Source organism: Bombus vancouverensis, chromosome 7, assembly GCF_051014615.1.
Source record: "Bombus vancouverensis nearcticus chromosome 7, iyBomVanc1_principal, whole genome shotgun sequence".
NCBI lineage: Eukaryota > Metazoa > Arthropoda > Insecta > Hymenoptera > Apidae > Bombus > Bombus vancouverensis.
The window spans coordinates 12,537,472-12,562,176 of record NC_134917.1 but is presented as its reverse complement, the minus strand read 5'-3'; the positions used below and the strand labels follow the sequence as shown (position 1 = coordinate 12,562,176).

The window sequence follows — 24,705 nt, the reverse complement described above, 5'->3', positions numbered from 1 at the left end:
GCACGTTAAATACCACCGATCGAAATAAACAGAAACGTTAAGTGGGTAAGTAGTCAACTGTACAGGTAGAAGTTGATCATACAAGAGACTGGAAATTTGATCTGTCATGCACCAATCAGAGTATTCCATTGCACTTGTGATAGTCCGAATATTATGCAATGTCAATGCGTGTAATAATTCGTAAATATTTCCGGTTGATTGTATTATCGTCGTTGACATTCGATACCTTGTATTATTTCACAAATGTAAAATATTTCGTGCAAATACATTACTTTACTTACTAACTACTGTGTTATACAAGAATACGTGCGTATACTTATACTTTTCATTATATCTTCATAAAATTATCGATGCTTTATAATTTATATTAAATAAACAGTGAAAGTTTATTATAATAATATGGATAAGTAAAAATAGTTTCAATGAGATCGTGTTTAAATAAATTTTTATAAAAAAGATCTCAGATATTGATAACATTTTCATTATGCTGTAGTAAGGAATATAAATCAATGGACAAATTTTTAGTTAATAAAAAATAAAATTTCTTTGTTTATTCTTTATTTATTCTAATCTCTATTTATTTAATTTAAATAAATTTATACAATGTAGTATTACAAATGAGTATATTTATATGAGTGTGTAATAAAAGAAGCATTTTTATTTCTGTTAACTTTACTAACTTTGGTAAGTAGGTAGTTAGATCATTGACTTGGATTCACAGACGAGGTAAGTATGTGAGAGTATATATATACTTCGTATGAGAATGTATGCCATCTAGCGTAAAGAAGGAGTATTCAAAATATATATTTTTGCGAAGTGGAATGAAAAAGATGTCAGATACAGGGAATTACTATGTGCTTGCTTGGACGTAAAGAGCATATTTCATATCTTATTATTTTGGAAACGAAATATTTTGCATCAAAATAAAGTTTTATATATATTATTTATACATTATACAATATTAAAATTCAAGTTGTTCTCGGTTATTGCACTAACCTCGAGATCTTTGTTAATCAGCTGTGTTGCTGATATGATATTATTGACATTCTATTAAAGTTAATACTAGTACATACTATATTTGTTAGTTGCAAAAGCAATGAATTCTTCGCTCAATGAGCAATGACGAATGCTGGTTTACCAAGTTGAAGGTGGTTGTACTATGCATTGTATGTAGAATGTCATTCTTTGACAAATATTTAACCTTATTGCAATTGCTTCTTTTTTTCTTGTAGAAAAAAGCTGTACTTTCTCTTTTGTATAATTATAGAATAACAAAACATTTTATCTTTATGATACATTGAAGAATTTTAAGTGACATAGATAGTATTTGCGAATACTGTGAGAATGGACAGCCTTTTCACACAAAATATTTCAGACGAACCAGAGGATATACCACAAACAGATGAACCAGTATGGATTCTTGGGAAAAAATATAATGCCATAAGAGGTCTAATACACAGTTACAGTAAAGAGATCTATAATAAATTAGATATGTAAGATCTTAAATTTCAGAACTGGACATAATTCGTAGGGATATAAGATCCAAGTTATGGTTTACTTACCGAAAAAATTTTGTGCCTATTGGCGGTTACAATTCTACATTTACATCCGACAAAGGTTGGGGTTGTATGTTAAGATGTGGTCAAATGGTTCTTGGTCAAGCTTTAATTATATTACATTTAGGTAACTGTTAATTTGAATCTAATAATTTTATTACTTTACGTTTAATGTTCTTATAACAATTTTAAATACTTAGTTGTTCATAATTGCATCAATAAAATCTATCAATTAAATCATTTTGTAACATAATAATGGTTCCTAAAATAAAATATTGATAATTATAGTTATATAAATTGTAAATATTTAATTTTTAAATGTTAAAAAATTAAAAATAGGTAGAGATTGGCAATGGACTGCAGAAACTAGAAACAGTACGTACCTGAAAATTCTAGAACGTTTTGAAGACAAACGAACTGCTGCTTTCTCTATTCATCAAATTGCATCAATGGGAGCATCAGAAGGAAAAGAAGTTGGACAATGGTTTGGACCCAACACAATAGCACAAGTATTAAAGTACATATTTATTATATTTTAAATATTTCTAATATAAGATTTGATATTTTATCAAATTTCAATTTTTAGAAAATTAGTTGTGTTTGATGAATGGAGTTCAATTACAATACACGTTGCTTTGGATAATACATTAATAGTTAATGACATTTGTAAGTAATCAAAACTCTTCATTTTAATATGTCTATTATTTAATAAATTTTAATAAATTTTTAAACATTAAACTGTATCATATAATTAAACATTTATAGTAAAGCAATGTAGAGTAGAAGGAGGAACAACAGTGGAAGCTGATGGTGCTGTACCATTGAAAGCACCTAGCCAATGGAAACCTTTATTACTTTTAATACCTCTTCGCCTTGGATTAAGCGAGATTAATCCAATCTACATTAACGGTCTTAAAGTAATAAAGAAATCAATTCTTGCATGAATGGCTAAAATTGGAGTGAAATATGAATGAAGTTAAGGATAATATATTCATACCTATAATTTTTCAGACTTCATTCAAAATTCCACAATCTCTAGGAGTAATAGGAGGAAAACCTAATCTTGCACTATATTTCATAGGATGTGTTGGTATGTATACATATAAAAATAGAATTATCAAATTAAAAAAAGATACAATGAAAATGTACACAAATTACAATTTTGCATTTGCAGAAAATGAAGTAATTTATTTAGATCCTCATACAACACAAAGATCGGGTAGTGTTGGCAAAAAACTAGAAGAGGAAGAGATTGAAATGGATGCTACCTACCATTGTAAATCTTCTAGTCGTATACCTATCACGGGAATAGACCCTTCTGTAGCACTTGTTAGTATATAATTAATTTTTGTTTTTTAAAAATTAGTCAGAGAATTAAGCAATTTATAAAATAAAATATATTTTTATGAAGTAAAAGAATAACGTTCCATTTCAGTGTTTCTTTTGCGCAACTGAAAAGGACTTTAAATCTTTATGCAAATCTATTCAGGAAGAATTAATAACACCAGAAAAGCAACCTTTACTTGAATTATGTGCAGAAAGATTAGCACAATGGTCACCAGTTGAAGACATAGCTTCAGAAGCTACAGCAACTTCAACTTGTAAGTATTTTGAAGTTGATATAACATTAACAAAAAAAAAAGGAAAATTTTACTAAAGGATTAAATAATTCGAAATTTCATTTATTGTAGTCCGTCTTAGTAATACTTTGTTATAGTTGTAGATTTTGAACATATAGATCCACAATATGATACATCTGATGAAGACTTTGAATTACTTGGTTGACATTTAATCAGCAATTAACAAAATCTACGATATAAATAATGTATATATAACATCAAAAATGATCCATTCGTACATAAAATACAACCATTCATTCAATATCTACATATGACTTAAGCTAGTACTATTTCAAAGTACTAGTAATTGAATAATAAAATAATTTATATCAAATAATTAAAATACTGTATATATTACTTATAGTTACATTTTTTGGACATGAGTGATCTATTCACATTGTTAATATAATATAATTTTGATATAAACGAATTTTTCTGTAAAGAGTATATTCAAATCACAAATAAAAAGATATTTAATTTTACAAACAACACAGAATGTACTTACTTACTTTTTACACCAATGAAAAAAATTAATAATAATATGTATTAAGTCTCGTAAATAGTTAAATTATTTTAATAATTATGCGTTAAAAATAATTTAAGTACACAAACATACACATATTTGAAATAAATTAATTTTAAACATAAAGTATACTATGTGTAATATTTATTTATTTATTTATTCTCAAACTGTACAATAGAAAAAATTACTTATTAGTTGGACTTGATAAAAATATAAAAAATTAAGAACACTCATGTCCTTAAAATATTTTTGCCTTCTTTAACAGATAATGCATGTGATGATCTTAATATATAGTGATATGTCTCCAATGGCATGCAAAAGTTTTCAGTCAGATAGTTTTCACCACACATTACAACAGTGATATCTAAAAACTTTTAATTAATATTGGATCTTGGGTATATTGGATACTGACTGGAAATTTTTAAACATGCTAGCTTTACAATTTTTAGATAACTGTAACACACAATATAATAGTGTTTATTTGGCATATTGTTTTCTCTTATTTGCGATACACATGTATCTAATATTGCTTAAAAATTTTTTAGATGTCTATTTTGGTATATACTGTATACTAAAAGATCTACTTCGCCGGGAACTTTTGTATGCCATTGTATATCGTAAATTTACAAAAATGAACAAAAATCAAATTGAATATTTAAATATAAAAACTTGATTATAACTTTATACATTATTTATTTTAAAAATATGTTGGTAATTCATAAAGCTAAAATTTAAATCCAGGAATGTAAAAATTGTTTATTAACATAAGTATATGAAAGAAAAACAAACTGATTTTTATATTGATTTACATTATGTATGATTGCATTAATACATTTTCGATTTTATAGAATTTATAATATTACCTATGTTAATAATAAAAACTTTCACAATTTCAAAGTTATATAAAGTGCATAGGAACAATAGATAAAATTTTATCAAAAATATTCAATGATGTTTTATAGTTCGAAGTTATATACAATTAAAAATTTTATAAAATGACGAAAAATATTACTATTTCTACATATACTTAAACAAACTATTTTAATGTTATGTTATTCTATGTGGCTAATAGTTGAATTTGTATTCAAATAATAATGAGATTTATACTACAATCTAATATAAATATATCTACATTTTTATAGAATTGACTAAAAACATAAAAAAATGGCTAGTTTATAGCTTACTAACTACTTGTTACATCAAAAATATGAAAATTTAACATCATGTGATACCTAAATATGTATACACTTTCAAACATGGAATTAATTTTTAATGAATAAATATTTTGTAGTATAATATTTAAGATCAATTTTGGTCGCACTTTATAAACAGCAAAATGTATTTATTTGAACACTATAAAATTTTCTGTGCTTCAACTTTTATATAATAAAGTAAAGTATACAATTTAAAAATATCTAGTATATAATTTTGTATGTATTATATGAATAAAAAGAATTTTGGTAATATAAAATTTATACGTGTATATTGTAATTGTAACAGAACTCATAATTTCATTAATATTTTGTTAGAAATTGAAGATGATGATATATTATAATTTATCTCATATTAGATAATATGACGTTGTTATTAAGTTCCCAATAAAAACTTTCTGTTAACAACATTAAAAATTAGAACTAAATTTTATGTATTTATATTATACTTTTATTACTTATTACTTTCAATGTACAGAATTTTTTACATTTAAACGATCATTAGTCATTTAAGTATAAAGTGTTATATTAAATGTTAGTAGTTATTTTATGTAACATATCTAAATGTGATTTTTCAAATTACTCATTTACGAAATTCATTCATTCAGATTTATACAAAAATAAATATTATATGTTCACGTTTGTACTATGTTGTAACTTTATAGTATTGTATGTATATATATAGACCATTATTACAAAATGCATAAATAACATGCATAAGTATATATGAATTCTGTACTTGCTGTGAAATAGAAAAATAGATATTTCAGAGGATAAATTTAATAACATATGATACAAACATATTTAATTTCAAAAACATACGAGGTAAAAGAAAATATTGCACTTGTTTAAATTTTATAGATAAAAGAGGGATATTTCATACGTATTGTAACACATTAAATATACAATACATAAAAATGTATATGATATTATAACAAAACTAAAATTGACTATATAAAAAGGGAAACATTTTAATAAAGACTGAAACATCATATTTCTGTATTACACAAATGAGAGAGAGAAATTTACACTTACTATTCGTTAATGAGTAATTAATAAATCTAGAATATCTTTGGAAAAAACATAAATTCGTTGTATAATTAAAAGATTATTGATTCTATTTGATCTCTGATATGCTGTATTTACGATCCTTCAAATTAATTACAACTACAGTTATATTGTCTGCAGAACCCCTATATGTTAAAAAGACAAATACATAATAAAAATCTGATTTAAATCAATATTTGTAAAGATCGTAAGATCGAATTGTATTACCTGTAATAACTTTGTAATGTGATACTTTTTGCACCAAAATGTGGTTCGTTTATACGTTCCTTAATAAACGCGACAGCCTCTTCATTTGTAAAAGTATCCCATAAACCGTCTGATGCCAGGACGATAAACATCGGATTATGGTCACTTAGATCAAAAGTCAAAATATCAGGATCAGCAATCACTAATTTTTTATCTTTTAATGGATAATCTCCCAAAGCTCGAGAAGTTGCTAATATACCAGCAACTCTCCATACACCATTAAATGTTACTAAACCACCAGCTTTGTTAATTCTCCTTCTTTCTCTTTCCTAAAAATTATTTTCACAAATGAAAAAATATATTTACTATTAAATAACATAAATTTATTACATAAGACCTAAGCAATTTATATAAATAAAATTATATACTTGTTGCGGCTTATGGTCAAAGGATAAAGGTATGGCATTTCCTTTTCCATCACACATTACACCTCTTGAATCTCCAACATTTGCTACAATTAATTTATTGTCTTCTAAGAGAGCAATTAAAGCAGTTGTACCTGTATTATACATTTATAAAAGTTATTTTTAAATCTGAATAAATAAAGTATATAAATTGTAAAAAGATAATTACCAGCTACATCCATATTTTTCTTTGCAGCCTCAACTAATAATTTATCTACGGCCAATACTTCATCAGTTAGTAATCTACCATAGTTTATTTTATTTCCATCCAAGTAATTTGTAATATCCACTTTTGGTGGCTTTTCCACTGTTCTACATGGTTTTACCTTACAGTTAAAACAAAAAATACTGTTTTATACATTTACCATTTTAAAAGATATCAAATTTAATATCAATCATACCTCTCTTGTTATTGGTCTTGACAAGCTATCCAATTTATCAAGCAATTCTGGATCAGTTACATCAACATTTTTTTTCATACAATCATCTGTTAAAGAAGTGCTTACAGTTTTACGAAAAGATTTTTTGCGTTCAATGTGATCTGCATTACTTTTTTCCTCTTTCTTCTCTGTTTCTTCATTTTCCTTTATGTCTTCTGATATGTGTGTTGCTTTACCAGCTATCATATCTTTTAATTCAATCACTTTTTTATTAATGTTTGGAATAAGTTTATCACGTGCATAATTTGCTGCAAACTATTAAGAAATAAAAACATATGTCAACATTTTACATTTATAAGTAATAAATATGTTTAAAATATTGGCATATCATTGGTATACTATCATTGAAATATTTCATACTATTTAAAGTAAAACTAACAATAGTAATATAATATATTAAATATATCTTAATAATCTGTTTTACTATAAGTAAAAAAATTTTTCATTTATTTATTATTTACATATTGTTGAGTCATTTGCTAAAGATATTGGTGTATGAAGGACATTTAATTTTTTGTCTTATTATTACATGCACTGCTGTAGTAATTTTTAAATTTTTCTATATAAGCTAAGCTATTATATAACATAAACATAATGATATTTTATATTATTCTATAATCTATAATGGTATTCTAAATAATTGATATATATTAACTCATAAAATACATAAGTATATGAATATATTATGATATTAATACAATCTATTTCCATATTTCCATATTATCTCTGTATAACTTTATCATTATTTACCTTATTCCTGTGTTTCTAATCTGCAATTTTGGAAGATAATAGTCATATAACATCATAAATTTAGAAATTTGAAAATGATAATGTTATGTGATAAGTAATTATGTAAAGTCAAGTAAAAATGATAAGTAATCATTAAAAAATATCCTATTTGAACAATTGATTGAATAATTGATTAAGTTCCTATTAAATAGACTCATGTGTCTGATCTTTTTGAACTTACTTCTCCACCATGTCCATCAAATATTGCAAATAAAGATACACCTGTATTGTTCATATCTTCATTTACGACAAAACGATCTTCCATACGAGCTCTATGACCTTGAATAGCATATGCAGCAATGTGTCCTTGTTTTAATTCCCAACTCAGCTTCACCCCATTATTTACAGAATCATTAACCAAAAATGGTAGTTTTGATACCTAAAGATAATAAGACACGATGCAAATGTTTATTTCTCTTTTGTAATGCCTTGAGCAACAAATAATTAAATGATAAACAAATAATTAAGTAATTTTTTCAACTAATATATATCATATTTAATTACATAAGTATAATGCTAATTAGTCCTATTTGTATAATATATTATTATATAGCTTATTCTCTAGTCCATTTACTTTCGATGTAGTACGACCAAGTGTATATTGGATTTTTCCTAGTAGTGATCGGCTCCATATATCAATAGTTTGTATATAAAATAGAATTACTGCCAAAACTGCACCACAAATTAATACTTCTGGCTTCAATGCATAGACTCTCATGATTCTCCAAAAATAGCCCAAAGGAGAATTTATGCCAGCATTTAATCCTGTGGGAATACCCACTGCAAACTTTGATACTAGCTTCATGTATGATACATATGTCTATTGCACAATAACAAAAATACAAAATTATTGATAATAGCTGTTATTATAAAGAAATCATAAATTTCAAATAGTCAAGTATATCATAATCTATGAATATTTCTTTCTAATAAAAGAATAAACTTATATTACTTTCTACTTAAAGTATATTACAAAGATTCAAAAGCAATCAATCGAGACTATTTTTGAATACTAAACAGAATACAGAAATCGTAGATCGAACGAATTTTTCTAAAAAGAAGAAAACATTATATCTTTTAAATTATTTTTATGTCACCTGATATAAAATCTTGTCTTCTAGTTCGTCATCCATAATCTAATGCATTAACACCTTAAATTAAGCCAGTTTTCTTGTAAACCTAAATATCAATAAATATTCGATAATTATTTACAATTAACACGCACTTGACCAAATATGCATCAAAATTCATATAATCGTTCGTTCGATAAAAGATTATAACTTCGAGGAAAATAAAAATTTGTATACTATTTGGTATTTACAGCAGACGCTACCAAATTACAAACGTTACTGTAGATAGACGTTTGACCTCACGCCGTAATTTTAAGCATGCGGCATTGCTGGCATTTCACGTTATTCACATAATTAACAAGATTACTTTATATCTATAGAATCAGATATAATTTAAGTATTTTGAATGACATAACCAGTAGAAATATCTTATGAGGTATAACATAGTAAAGAAGATAAGAAAAAATAATTTGTTAAAGTATAAGATTAAATACAAAAATTTAATACATTACAATTTTAAATGAAATAATTAATAATCACAATACCATATAGTATACAGTACGATTTCTTTAATCGTGACTTTCACATATGTATATGCAGGTAAATGTTTCATTGAGATTTTCAAGATTACTTTATAAACAAGGATATAGAAGAAAACAAAATTCTTTTTATTGTTAGAATCGTAACATATAAAACATATTTTCGTATTTATATTAAGAGCCCATAAACAAAATTGTTCTAAAATTAACAAGTCAAATTTATTGCATATATAAAATATGTAAAAATTTTAAAAATTGTTTGACTCTACTTAACTTTATTCAGGGAGTTAAGACTGTATTACATATGCATAAGTGCAACGTTATGTAGGCTAGAGCGTGATTAAATAGTACATATTTTGTATGTAAGCATATATACCGGATATAGTTGCAGCGATGTATGTATTACGTTGCTGTACGCTGTAAACTGCATAGGGAGAACTGTCATGCGTTGCTACGACGTGAGTTTAGAAGCCGCGTAAATATGGCTGCGACAATAACGAATGTTTAATATTACCCAGTGTAATGAGTTCGCGTGATGATCGTGATTGTCCTCGTTGGCGTAAGGTGATGAGATCAATGTGTCATCAACAAAGATGAGCGAAAGGAAGTTTACCCGTGGCCTGGGTAAACCGGGCATGGCCGCTCAATTACGAGAAACCGTCTCTCAGGTAGTACGAGAGAGTACCGTACAGGTAGGTTTTTCGGCACGATACATTTTGCCGCATGATTTTCTGCATATATTTTTACATTATTTTCTGAATAACAAATATGCAACAATTGATACCAGTGAAAATATGTTCTCTCTGCAGTCATTTATCAGGACCTTCATAATATCGTTAATTCATTATTCATGATAATTGCTGTCAACTGGACAGGGCTAACTATAAATATTTCAAGCTAAAGAAGAGATAAAATAACGTCGAATCAACAATTTAGTTATATTTTTGGAACGTTATTTTTTATTTTATCATAGTAGGGTTGAGACATGAAATTCTGGTTTTTTAAGGATAATGTTATTCACACTGAAACATGTCCATTTATGGTATCTTGTAATACCTTGATTCATTATTCATTAATTATTACCTTGAATTAAAAATAAATTACATTATTCTTAAAAGCAATTATTTGACCTGTTGTATTGTCATAATAAGTATTGACAAAGTAATATTTAATTTTTAAAGTTTATGTTACAAGTTTTAATGTGTGTAGATTATAGCCTTCTATATAGTTTACTGTTGCTGTTTATCTTTATTTCAAATTTTTTAAATAATTCTTATTACAATATCAAAGTAATTTAAATCAACATATGTATACATATCTTTCTTAATTTGTATTATTTATTTTAAGAAAATGTTTTAATTTCAGAATAAGCCACATCTAGTAGAACCCATAGATTTTGAAACTTTTGTATTAAAGAATAAAACTTTATTACAAAACGACCCTCAGAGAGAACTCCTGCTATACCCTAGGGATGATATTTCAGTGAGTTTTAACTTACTATTTCTTATCTATTCTGAAACACTTACATCCGTTGCAGGGACAGATAAGTTATCAGATAGGACCATGTACAGGATGTTTAATATCATGCAATTTTTGGAATCTACTTTTTAAATTTATTATTTAAAAAGTGTAATGTCGAACTTAGTGTCTATTGTCCATAATATATAATAATGTATATTTTTAATCTTATTACTAAAAAGTTTACTGAAATAAATTATTTAATTTTAAGTATTTTTTTAATTGTTTTAATATCCTCTTTCTAATGTAGCAAGTGGTATTACCTAGAAGATATCGTACTCTTGTACCAACTATACCACAAACTTCAGATAATGAGGAAGGGGAAGAGAATCTTCTTACAAAAGAATGTTTACGGAGTTACACATCTAATTGGAATCTCATACATTATAAATATTCAGCATATAGTGGAACTTATCTTGAGTTACCTAAGTATAAATATAAAACTTGACTATAAATAATATTTTATTATTGCAAAATTTTATTTCATAAAATATAAAATATATTGTTGTAGCTTATATGTATTTTCTTATTTTTTAGAATAGCAAAAATAGATGATCTAAAAGATGAAGTGTATGAAATTGATACAGAAGTAGATCAAGTTGATGAGGTAAAATATTTTGCTTCTAATATGAACTTTTTGAAGGTTGGATTATGATATTTCTTATTAAAATATCATTTACTTGCATTATATTTGGATAAATAAGATTTGTATATTAAATATATTATCTTTTACATTATATTTTATACACAAATAGCAAAAAATATTTTGAAAAGATATTTTAATATTATCTTTTTCATGTAATTTTTCTGTAAGAAAATAATGTTAAATATCGCTTTTACAACATTTATTAAATTCATCTATTATTATTTCTGATTATCATTATAGACCTATGAGAAATTAAGATAATAAATTTATAAGGGAGAAATAAGAAATTAAAACAACTTGTTCAATTTTATTAGGAATTAACAAAGAGTAATGGAATAACAAAGGAAGGCTATTTAATGAAAGGACCAGAAATTGGTAGTAGTGACCGCATGTTTGCAAATATTGGTTCAAAATCGTTTAAGAGAAGGTTTTGTCATCTTCGTCAAGAAGTTGATGGCACATACATTCTTGAACTTTTTAAAGATGAAAAAAAGGGTGAAGCTAAACTGACGATAGTAATGGATTTTTGCACTGAAGTTATTAGAAATCCAAAACGTGGAAGGTATTGTTTTGAATTAAGAATGAGCGGGACTCATAAATCGTACACATTAGCAGCAGACAATGAAACAGATATGCAGGATTGGTTATTAAAGTTAAGCTCAGTATTACAGCATTATAAGCAGCAAGAAGAAAAACGTGCTGCTTCGTTAGAGAGAGCATGCAATACACCTCCTCCTTCTCCTCAACCTATGCAGGTATTAAAAGTAGAAATAAGCATTGTTTCCAATGTTGTAAGTGTACTTCTTTACATATAATTCCACTTGAGTTTATTGTATTATTTGTAGGTTTATGGAACGCTCAAAGGCTTAGAACAAAGTATGAATCCACAACTGATAAAGTATTCTAGGGAAACAGATACTAGTATTGCATTAGCAAGACGAGAATGTCGCAAACAATTGTTTAGTATTTATCCTCATATTCCACATATTAAACAACAACCAGGCAATTGTAATGAACAGAATATTGATCCATACAAAGAACAATTTGGGCAGAGAATTTTTGTAAAATGTGAAAGTCTTAAATTTAGATTACAAGCACCAATAGATGAGAAAGAATCATTATGTCAGGTGGAACCATATCAAACTACACTAAGTCTTTATGATGCAAGAAATGGCAGGAAGCTAACTGAAAATTTTCATTTTGATATCAATCATGAGGTTGTTCAAGGAATAGTAAAAGAATTAAGTCCTGTAGGTATTATGACAGAATCTACAGAAAATATTAAACTACCAGATGATCTGAAAAATATACCACTAGATTGGATTAAATATCCAAAACAGGTTTGTTCTTTCTTTTTCTAAAGTAACAAATTTTTAACAATAATGTTAATATCATTGTGTAGTTTACTAATAGCAGTGTATATTTTTATAGGCCATATTTAGTATTAGTAATCCGCACCCTGATATATTTTTGGTTGTAAGAATAGATAAAATATTACAAGGGAATATATGCCAAACTTCTGAACCATATTTAAGGGCTACAAAAGATCCACGATTAGGTTTAAAAGTACATAAACAAGTTAGAGCATGTTGCCAAAGGTAAGTTTATATGTAGTTACATTTTTAACCTGTATATTTTTCTGTACATTGTAAAATTTTGTCCAAAAAATTATAAATTTTTTAGATTGGGAAATTATAGAATGCCGTTTGCTTGGGCTGCCAGACCATTATTTAGGTTATATAGTAATGAATTAGATACATCATCAGACTTTCCTGCAATATATAGGCAAGAAGGAAATAAAATAAAAGATGAAGAATTACTCAAACTCCTTTCAGAGTATAGAAAGTATGCATATATAATATATAGTAAGATATATATGATATATATTTTGATATTTTTTATTATAGGCCTGAAAAACTTAGTAAATTGACTGTGATACCTGGTTGGTTGAAAATAAGAATTGAGTCAATTACAGATTTACCTGACAGTATGTATCTGGAGAATAACATTTTTCTTACTATGTATAAACTTGAATAATAAAATCTAATTTTTATTTTTTCTTTACAGATACATTATCTACATCTTTAGCAGCTTTAAAGCCATTTCCATTACCGCCAATATCTGAACCAACTCTTGAGATCGCAGAGTTTGAAAGTACTTCAGAGAAAGATGTTCATCCATACACAACTTATATTAACCATCTTTATGTATATCCGCAAACTCTTTGCTTTGATACTCAAAAAATATTTACCAGAGCTAGAAACATTGCGTGCGTTATTGAATTACGAGACAATGATTGTGAAAATGCCACACCTTTAAGGGTATGTAGAATATGTTATTTCATAGATTATTAAATTATTGCTAATACTTTTCGGATTTTTTCATAATAGTGTATATATGGAAGACCTGGTGCTCCACTTTTATGTTTACGAGCATCTTGCGCAGTTTTACATCATAATGCAGTTCCTTCTTGGTATGAAGAAATTAAAATAAGGTTACCATCAAAACTTCATGCCAAGCATCATTTACTCTTTTCTTTTTACCACATAAGTTGTGATATGAACAAGAAAAAAGAAAATGGTGTTGAAAATTGTGTTGGTTATGCTTGGTCTCCATTGTTGCATAAAGGAAGGTATGATAATGTTAGGAATTACGATTTATATATCACTAATAAAACACTGATATGTAATTATAATTGTATACTATATAAATATGAGATATTATATTTACAAAGTAAACTTTCTAATCAAATCTTGTATTATTTGTATTAATTTTGTATATCTTACATAGATTAAATGTGGATATGGATATGAATGTACAAGCACTACCTGTTGCAACACATTTACCGCCAGGATATCTTTCAATACAACCTCTAGGACTAGGAAAAGGGGTAAAAATAAAATGAAGTTATATATTTATATTTTATTAATTCAAAAAAATAATAAAATGTGATAATCATTTATAGCTATCGCGTTTAATATCTTAAAGATAAATTTTTCGTTGTTCTAGAATGCTGGACCGGAAATTATATGGGTTGATTCTCAACGACCGGTATTTACAGTAGCATTTCAATTGATTTCAACTGTATTCACACGTGATGTACATTTACATAATTTATTTGCTCATATGGAACGCATCCTAGATACAAAACTAGGAGCGGTACCAGCGGATTCGGAAACATGCAAAATATTAAAAGCTGCTCATGCAGTACAATTAGTTACAGTTATTACATTTCTTCCTACTATATTGAATCAGTTATTTACATTGTTAACATGTACTACAAATGAAGAAGTTGGATGGTATATTATAAGAGTTTTAATACATTTCATAAATATGGTGCATGAAGCTGGTAGGAAAGAAACACTTCAGGCTTATATTAAGGTAAATATTACTAATAGAATTGATTAATTTTACTAGTAAATTTTATATCATTATCTTTTACAGTTTGTTTTTGTGCCACCTTCTCAAGGAAATGGTATTATAACAGTTCATGAACAATTAGGAAAACATCTTCCTACATTATTGCAGCCAAGTAATACTGACTTTCTAGTAGTAAATAAATTTATGCATCATTCCAGTTTCTTTTTTGAAATAATGATTAAGAGTATGGCACAGCATTTGCTTTCGACAGGAAGGATAAAAGTATGTTTTGTAATAATATAAAAAATATAATTTATTAGAAAGTATAAATCAATTAACATCTTTTACAGATGCATAGAAATGAAAGATTTTCAAAAGAATATCATGAAAAAATTCGAAATTTAGTGGAAGTTATTATGCCTTATCTTATGAACAAATATAAAGAGATGCCAGTTGAAACACATGAATTAAACAAAAGTCTTGCACAATTTTTAAAAGTAAGTAAATGCTATATATTATTTACAGGTTAAATATTTTTTTTAGAGTAAAGATAATACAGCAAATGATAAGCATAAGTTTTATAAAGTCTCATACTGTAATTGTTAATGATAGTATTTTATTATTATATAAAAATAGTTTTTTTTAAATAATCATTAATTCTTCATATCTTAAAATAGCGATGCCTTACATTTATGGATCGTGGGTTCGTTTTCCGTTTAATAAATTCATACATGGACAATTTCTCTCCTGGAGATCAACGTACACTACATGATTTTAAATTTACATTCTTGCAAATAATTTGTTCACACGAGCATTATGTGTCTTTCAATTTACCAATGATGCAATCACGAATCATTTCCAAAGGTAAAATTAACTACTACTATATTATATTTGATGCCTAATGTTTCGTAAATATAATCATTTTATGCTTTATTTAGAAGATACAGAGAGTGATCCAGAATGTGATGGTATGTTAAGTCATACACTCCCATCTTTATTGTGATTTGTTACCGTAGCCATAGTGAGTGGGAGTTGCATACAATTTTCTTATTATTAATCACTATCAATCAGTAGATGTTTAGAAAATACTTTCATGGCATTCTTATTTGTTGCTATGCAAGCCTGTTTCATTATATTTAAATGCACTGAAAATTGTCAAATGGAATTTATGAAGTACTGAACTTTGCAATATAGAATATATAGATTTACACACTCACATAAATTTTATGTTATATTTTATACTTTTATGCAAAACTTCTTATTTTTATTTTAATACATATTTGCTATTTAAAAATATTTAATGTAAAAAAACTGCATGAATTTGCAAACGTTTTACAAAATCATGGTTATAATTAGTAATATTCACATAATTAATCAATAGGTAATTTCAGATAAAAGATCTTTTTCACTTAAATATTAAGTACCTATAAAATAATCAATATTCTCGATAGCAAACTAATGAAAAAATTTCATTTAAGCTACTGTAATTTCATTCAATTTTTCCTATATTTAGGTGATCCTTGTATGTACATGTTTTTCTATTTTCATATTATCTAAAATTATAGTAAATCAAATAAGTTTATCAATTTGAAATATTCATTACAGATTTAATAAATGAATATTGTTTGTCAGAAGATTTTTGCAAACATCATTTCTTAGTTGGACTGTTAATGCAAGAAGTTAGAACCTCCTTAAATGAAATTGTACAAATTCGTAAAGTGGCAATATCTACATTAAGAGATTTAATGGCAAAGCATGAACTTGATGATAGATATCAGAATAAGGTAAATTGCTTTTATTTATTTCTACCTCTGTATTTTTATTCTAATATGATATCTTACATATATTGTACTTTTGATATAATTAATGTTTTCAAAGTAAGTACAAATATTTAAGTAAATTTAATTCTAAAATAATGTAATTTTATTATTACAGGGTCAATTAAGTAGAATAGCATCCACTTACATACCATGGCTAGGTATTGTATTGGAAAATCTACATCGATTGCAATCCATACATGATAACAGTAAAACAGAAGTTAGGCAAAATGGCACAAATAGAATATCAACTAGTAGTTCATTTTTGGCAAATAAAGATACCGCGAGTACTACTGCGACCACTGGAACTCCAAAATCAATACATAGGTAAACAAATTTTTCAGTATCATATTTGCTTAAGATAAATAAAAAAATAAGAGAAACAATCTACATAAAAAAATATATGTAGGCTTACATTACATTTGGAAACTCAATCTCCAATAAGGGCGTCTATGCATTTACGAGATTCTACATACTTCGCAGCCATAGCAGGCCAAGGATTAGTTAATGGATATTCCTGTACTAGTATAGAATCAGATACATCAACAATATCTGGTGCTTCTCAATCGAATATATCTCAAGAAACTACTATTATTCGTGAACCTATCGAAAATGGTACTGGCGAAAAAAAAAGACATTCTCGTTCTTTAAGTGTTACACAATCGTCACCTAGATGCGATAAATTGCAGTCGTCGGAAGTTAAGGATATTTTACTTTGTTTTCTATTTGTAATAAAATACTTAGGTGATCATCAAGTTATTGCTTGGTGGCAACAATGCAGCGATTGTGAAATTTTAAGTTTCTTTACAGTAATTGAGTAAGTTAATGTCGAGTTAAACATAAAAGTTACTTCTAGTGCAAAATAGGCGTTATTATGTTCATTCTTTATTTCAGAATGAGCCTTCATCATTTTAAATATATTGGGAAAAGGCAAATAGCTGCAAACATGGTAAATAGTTCTGGAAAACCTCGAACAGTGAAAGCAATGACATTACCAGCTAGAATGGCACCTCCAGATTTTTCTAACGATGGACCCGCTACTAGTACTTTACAACCACATAATACTACTGCACGGGAAAATCTTGTTGAAAGCGATAGTGGGAAAGTGCATCAAGCTTTATTAGAAGCGAATATGGCGACAGAAGTTGGTCTAATTGCATTGGATTGTTTAGGATTATTTTGTATTCATTTTAAGGTATAAAAGAAATTTTCCACTTATACATATGTCATAATTCAGAAATATTTATCTGTGTTATATTTGGTTTTTCTTCTTTTTTTTGTATAGGATGTGCTTCTAACAGCAGATGGTGATAATCCCATAATGCAGAAAGTATTTAGTATATATTTATCGTTTTTGCAAGTTGGACAGTCTGAAACCTTACTACGGCACGTTTTTGCCAGTTTCAGAGCCTTTTTAAATAATTATTCTATAATTCTATTTCAAGGTATGAATTTTAACAGTTGAGTCTGATTCTATTGGGTGTAAATAAAAAACAGTTAAATATTTAATAAATTATACTGTCTCATTTTAATTAACTAGATATTATTATTCTTATAGGAAATGCTGTATTATGTGGACGTTTATGTTACGAATTATTACGTTGTTGTAATAGTAAGTTAAGTTCCATTCGGCAGGAATCTTGTGCTTTACTTTATCTTCTTATGAGAAGCAATTTTGAGTTCACCAGTAGGAAAGGACTAACTAGGGTTCACTTACAAGTAAGTATATGACGAAAATAATTTTCCCTTTTATACATTGCATTAAGTCTGATTATGCTTTAAAAATGTTAATACTTTATATTTATGTAAATAGGTAATTATATCTGTTTCTCAAATGCTTGGAAATGTTATTGGATTAAATAATTCAAGGTTTCAAGAATCATTATCATTAATAAATAGCTATGCTTCTTCTGATAAAGTGATGAAGGGTACTGGTTTTCCAGTTGAAGTTAAAGATCTGAATAAAAGAATTAGGACTGTTTTGATGGCCACAGCTCAAATGAGAGAACATAACAATGATCCTGAAATGTTGGTAGACCTACAACATAGTTTGGCTAATTCTTATGCCAGTACACCTGAATTGAGACATACATGGTTAGAAACTATGGCTAGAAATCACGCAAGAGATGGAAATTTTTCAGAGGTATACATTAAAAATTTTTTTTAAATAACTTAATATCTTTATGCTATATCACTTTTAGGCTGCTTGTTGTCAATTACATATTGCCGCATTAATAGCAGAGTATTTAAAATTGAGAAAAGTTCATACATGGGGTGCAGAAGCCTTTGACAAGATTTCTGAAAATATCTCTAGAGATGAATGCAGTCTTAAACTTGATGCTGGTGAGATTTGTATGTTTTGCACATGTTTGTATTATGTTACGTTTCTATTATTTTTTACATTCCTTTCTTCTTTTCATCTATTTCTTTATTGTTTCTTGTTAGAGCTATTAATTTATATTGGAATTATAACATTTTGTTTTTAATGCACTTTTTACTTTGAATTTCGATTTAAAAATTGTTACTGGAATTTTTTAATGTTGGTGAATTATTTGGAAATCAATTGTTTATTTTTAAATATAAAATTTTATAAACACTAGCATTATTTTAGGCGTGCAAGATATTCATTACAACGAATATATACTTCTTGAACAATTAGAACTTTGTGCTGAGATGTTAGAGAAAGCAGAACGATTTGAACTTCTTGGACATTTGTACAGATTAATAGTTCCTATGTACGAAGCGAAAAGAAATTATGAAGCTTTAGCAAATTGTTATTCTCATTTGGCACAAGCCTGTAATAAAATTGTTGAAGTTACAAAGTCCGGAAAAAGACTTCTTGGAAGATTTTATAGAGTTGCATTTTTTGGCACAGTAAATATTATTAATAGCCAATATTATAATGTTATTTCATTACATTTTGTATGTATAATTTGTAATAAATGTTTTTTAGGCATATTTTGAGGATGAAAATGGGCAAGAGTACATTTATAAAGAACCAAAAGTTACATCTTTATCTGAAATTTCAGAACGTCTCCATCATCTCTACTCTGAAAAATTTGGCTCAGAAAATGTTAAAATGATAATGGATTCTATACCTATCGACATAACCGAATTAGATTCAAAAATAGCGTATATTCAAGTGACACACGTTACACCTTATTTCGAAAAATATGAGTTAGAAACAAGACAAACAGAGTTTGAACAGAATCATAATATATCATGTTTTATGTTTGAAACTCCATTCACTAAAGAAGGAAAAGCCAGAGGTATTCCAGAAGAACAATGGAAACGTAGAACAATTCTTACAAGTAAGTTTACTTCATTATTATGTACCATATTATTTATAGATATATACGTGATAGCATATTTTATGATTTCAGCACAATATTCTTTTCCATACATTAAAAAACGTATTTTAGTTATTGAAAAACGAATAATGGAACTGAGTCCAATTGAAGTCGCTTTAGATGAAATGCGACAACGTGTCCAAGAATTAGAAGATGTAGCTCTTATAGGACCAACAGACGTGAAAAAATTGCAATTAAGATTACAAGGAAGTATATGTGTTACAGTAAATGCTGGACCACTCGCATACGCTTCCGCATTTTTAGATCCTGCACTGTCTCCACAATATCCAGATGATAAAGTTGAAGAACTAAAAGATGTTTTCAGGTATGTTTTTTAAAAAATATATCTCGCGTATGTACACACACACACACAATCATTGCATTTTCAAAGTATATTACATTTCACACACAAAATTTATTAATTGGAATTATCTGATTTTCAGAGAATTTGTTAAAATATGTTACACAGCTCTGCAAATAAATAGTAAGTTGATTACATCTGATCAGCATGAATATCAAGAAGTGTTACGTGAGAATTATCAGAAACTTTGCCAAAATTTGTCATCATTACTTGGTGAACCTATTTGGCCTGATGAACAAGTTGGAAATTTTAAACGTAACAGCGCTGCTTTATTTAGTGCTATCAGTGGTGCTAGTAATCACACAAGTACAGCTTAAGATAAGAGGTCATTGAAATGAAATCATTTGCAATTAAATTAGCTTTATTTTTAATGCACATTTTGTTATAAGTGAATGATATAAATTGGGTCATATTAACCCATAATTAATTCGCATATGCTCAAAAGTACTTCTGTTACAAGTGATTAATGAATGAATATTGCCACTACGACTGTAAGTAAGACTATTACTGCATATTTACTTAAATTTTTTATTTGTTATAATCAAATTTATTTCTTTTTATAAAATGCGTATATATGTGCTTTATATTATTAATTTCTTTATCATTTATTCGAGTATAAATGGTGAATAATAAGATCTTTTCTGCTCTATTTGATAGGATGGGAAAAATGCTAAAATATTTAGTTTAGGAGATCATTTCATAATAGATGCGTATCTATTATTCTCTTTGATCAATATAAAACTATAAATTATCTCAAGGCCTAATATTACTAAAGGTTCTTAATATCTAATCACTGCCATATTTTCATATATTTATTACATGTTTTGTTTTTCTTAAATAATTACGTCAATTGAAATATTATAGAGGCATGAAGATAAGAAGTAACAAGAATACTACTGACATTTTTTTATTTCCATAAAAGATTCACTACATTTTTGCTAGTTACAAGATTTATAATCATCTATATTAAAAAAATATATGTTTTCTATATATTAGAAATATTACAGATACATTTAAATCTAATTAAATGTAGTATATTTTGGTGTCGAGCACCTAAAGGGGCATTTATACATGCGTATATATTCTGCAAGAATTCAATGATTTGTACATTAGAATATGTTAAAATGTGTAGAACTTAATTTGTATATATTTGTATAATTTATTCTACGTATATATATGTATTATGTAAACATGTAGCTAGCAATTATTCTATATTTATGGAAATGTTATTATTTAATCGAGAAGAGGAGAATATTTTGTGATGTCATAACATTTTAAGAAATTTAAACATTTGAATCTTCATATATTTATTTTACGCTTTTATATGATAACGACTAATAAAAAATTAAGTTTTAATTACAAATTTTTCTTCAGTATCTTCTATACGAAGTTTTTATAATATCTCCTCATTTTGATTAATAATATAATAAAATTTTATGGACGATGTACTTAACAAAATTTTTCGTAACAAGTGTTTCAACAAATTTTTGTTTTATATTATGTGCGAATTTCTTCGATATATCTCTCTTATAATAGGATTTTGATAGGGAATAACACTTTATTATATTTATACAGCATATTATTTTTTTCAAAATTAGCTATACATAAGAATACAGAAATTTGAAATTTTTTAATTCATTGCACATAAAATATCACCAAACTAAATAAACAGTAGAAAAAATTTGTTTTATATAAATCTTATTTCTTCTAGTTGATCAAATTTTGTTAATTATCATATGTATAAAAAAAAGATATTAATTGCATTATAGAATTCAGGCTAAAAAATTTTGCAGAATTTATGTGCTATTATGGGTACTCAATTTGTATATAATTGTAATTAGTACATATAAAATATTGTTTTGATAATTAAATATTATTATTTATCTTTATAAATATATATTATTTGATATTAGAATTTTATGTTCAAATTATATTATGTTATGTGATTGTCATACATTTGCAATTTTGGTAGTACAAAAAAACTGTTTATGTGACATTTGTGCAAGCAAAGAATAGAATTTATAATAAATGTATATTTAAATAACCACAAAAAATTATTCATTTTGAAGTCTGGTGAGATTGTGATTACGATTGTGCTGTAGAAAGTAAATTTCATTATTGTATAAACACAGAATATAATTATGCATTAATAATTTTAAGAGCTTACTCAATAACTTGAACATTGTATTGAATATTGAACATAAAATTAATTATTTCATTTTTTATTTTTATTGTTACAATTATTACAAACTATTTTACTTTCAAAATTGCAATTTTAAAAATGCGTATACAGCTCTTACACTACAAAAAAATGCTGAGTGAAGAACTATATAATATGTAAATGAAAACTATTAGATTTATGTTTTAGTAGAGTTCATTTACATGGTGGATAAATTACGAAATAATAAAAATACTTGACTGGAATGTTGTAAAACTTATGTGCCATTGCAAATTATTTCTTTTATTCAGACTGCACTAGTAGTCTAGCTATAGCATAAATTAGATCGCACAGTAATGCGTCTGAATATTTGGAAATATATGTTGATATTTGTCTTAACTATATTTAAGATAGCAAATAATACTATTAGAAATAGAAAGAGTTATGTTTACTAAGCTATGAATTGTTTATTAAAAGAATAACTACATTTAAGAAATAACTATATTTCATATGCATAATAACACATTGATTTTTTTTAGCACAAAGTTAAGTTGGACCAGTGTTATTAAATTTTATCAAATTTATTGCTTTTGCACTTGTAAATTCAAGAAAGCTAAAACTCTCTACAAATAAGTGAGGCAATAATTACGAATTATTTAAAATTATTAAGAGTTTTATTCAAATATACGTATATAAAGATAAAAGTTAATTATGTGTTAGACACATAATCAAATGAAAATTATATCAGAAATATTCTTAAAGATGAGTTGAATATAAAATACAATTAATAATTATTGCTTCTCTTTGCATATTATATGTGTATATATATATATACGATTTTGATTAATAAAAGTTTGCCATGTTGCAAATTTATTAAATGAAATTTTAAAAAATATGTTTCAAGATACAGTGCCTCTTTAGTTGCAAAAATATTTATAAATAAAAGTCCGAATGCTGTCCAATGATATGTTAAAGTCTACTTTGATGATGACTTAAATGTAAGTTTGACCATGACATATAATATATTGCACAAAATATATGACTGTCGTAATTTACATTCGATATGAAATTTTATAATATGGAAATATTTTGAATTATGGATGCATGTGAGAGAGAGAAGAATATAATAAGTGTCTAAATTCAATGATAAAGTTGAATGATGCATGAAAATAAATGTTGCAACTATGTAAGTAATATTAGTGTAATCATAATTTTAATGAATAGAAACAGTGGAAATATAAAACTTGCTTTGAAAAAATTCAGATTTATTTATTAGATATGTAATGGATTTATGAAAATATATAAAGTATTTCTTAGACAGTGATTGCATTAAATCATACTGCGCAAATAAAATAATTTGTTTATTAAATTAAATAAATTGTAAGACGATAATAAGTTTAAAGTTTACTTACTTGCATGTTTTGGCTTATTTCGTATATAAATTGCTTCGACGAAATGATATAACTAAAGTCAGTTAAAACTAATTATATCACCAAAGTTGAAATTAAAACAGAGGATGAATAGCACGTTTCTTCTAGACAAGGACATTAGAAAAGTATACATTCTGAAAAGAAGAAAAAGATCCATTATAGATTTCTACTATTTCCAATATATAATTTAACTTTATCAATTTTAAGGATTTTCAAATATGTATTAATTCTGAACAATTTTTCCCTATACATATAACCGTTTCTCGGTTAGATTCCCAAGATATTTATAATAACATTAACAATAATAATACATACTTTTGGTACTTTTTATCTTAATGTGGATTAGGTTTCGAATATCTTTATGTACGAACATGGTGATATAGGTATGTTCATGCCACGATACTGATATGTATTATTATGTGTACTCTTATTGTATATACTATTGATTGTGATTGTAGAGCAACTTGATCACAGCCATATTGTAGCTTTAGTATGTAGCGTCACTATCGTTCGACTAGCGTACTTCACTCTCCTGTATTCTCCATCGCCCTTGCAGAATCTATATTTTGTTATTAATAGACACGACACGACGTACTGCGA

At 26.6% G+C, this 24,705-nt stretch overlaps 3 protein-coding genes across 18 annotated transcripts; 2 read left to right on the top strand and 1 right to left on the bottom strand.

The window, feature by feature from the left end:
• Positions 1–132: 132 nt before the first annotated feature.
• On the top strand, positions 133–5,745 carry Atg4a (Autophagy-related 4a). 9 transcript variants are annotated; one of them, XM_033332597.2, is made up of 10 exons: positions 133–306; positions 1,376–1,447; positions 1,532–1,683; positions 1,896–2,073; positions 2,143–2,222; positions 2,322–2,473; positions 2,568–2,646; positions 2,731–2,885; positions 2,992–3,157; positions 4,244–5,745. In XM_033332597.2, exons 3-10 carry the CDS (start codon positions 1,629–1,631, stop codon positions 4,369–4,371), a joined length of 993 nt encoding a protein of 330 aa, XP_033188488.1. In that variant the 5' UTR covers positions 133–306; positions 1,376–1,447; positions 1,532–1,628; the 3' UTR covers positions 4,372–5,745. The 9 variants fall into 9 exon arrangements, with proteins under 9 accessions (XP_033188488.1, XP_076476285.1, XP_033188484.1 ...); XM_076620170.1 differs by having other exon boundaries at positions 1,513–1,683; XM_033332593.2 differs by lacking the exon at positions 133–306 and adding an exon at positions 626–1,148 and having other exon boundaries at positions 1,513–1,683.
• Positions 5,338–24,622, bottom strand: LOC117155976 (protein phosphatase 1L). Of its 3 annotated transcripts, XM_076620167.1 has the most exons (10): positions 24,421–24,622; positions 24,088–24,239; positions 9,842–9,950; positions 8,431–8,676; positions 8,038–8,235; positions 7,029–7,322; positions 6,797–6,953; positions 6,592–6,722; positions 6,185–6,492; positions 5,338–6,102 (listed from the first exon to the last, which is right to left on the bottom strand). In XM_076620167.1, the coding sequence occupies exons 3-10, from the start codon at positions 9,908–9,910 to the stop codon at positions 6,027–6,029; spliced, it is 1,479 nt and encodes a 492-aa protein (XP_076476282.1). In that variant the 5' UTR covers positions 9,911–9,950; positions 24,088–24,239; positions 24,421–24,622; the 3' UTR covers positions 5,338–6,026. The 3 variants fall into 3 exon arrangements, with proteins under 3 accessions (XP_076476282.1, XP_033188467.1, XP_076476283.1); XM_033332576.2 differs by lacking the exons at positions 24,088–24,239; positions 24,421–24,622 and adding an exon at positions 8,954–9,035; XM_076620168.1 differs by lacking the exons at positions 9,842–9,950; positions 24,088–24,239; positions 24,421–24,622 and adding an exon at positions 8,954–9,264.
• On the top strand, positions 10,016–23,714 carry Ziz (dedicator of cytokinesis protein Ziz). Of its 6 annotated transcripts, none has more exons than XM_033332532.2 (29): positions 10,016–10,157; positions 10,831–10,947; positions 11,234–11,412; positions 11,521–11,590; positions 11,944–12,384; positions 12,475–12,969; positions 13,061–13,227; positions 13,313–13,474; positions 13,537–13,616; positions 13,697–13,950; positions 14,020–14,261; positions 14,420–14,519; positions 14,639–15,010; positions 15,074–15,271; positions 15,340–15,486; positions 15,667–15,853; positions 15,928–15,957; positions 16,595–16,773; positions 16,925–17,133; positions 17,216–17,623; positions 17,701–18,001; positions 18,092–18,251; positions 18,365–18,525; positions 18,620–18,949; positions 19,008–19,149; positions 19,418–19,680; positions 19,760–20,117; positions 20,190–20,481; positions 20,600–23,714. In XM_033332532.2, exons 1-29 carry the CDS (start codon positions 10,059–10,061, stop codon positions 20,832–20,834), a joined length of 6,378 nt encoding a protein of 2,125 aa, XP_033188423.1. In that variant the 5' UTR covers positions 10,016–10,058; the 3' UTR covers positions 20,835–23,714. The 6 variants fall into 6 exon arrangements, with proteins under 6 accessions (XP_033188423.1, XP_033188422.1, XP_076476279.1 ...); XM_033332531.2 differs by having other exon boundaries at positions 19,008–19,158; XM_076620164.1 differs by having other exon boundaries at positions 19,008–19,173.
• Positions 24,623–24,705: the final 83 nt, after the last annotated feature.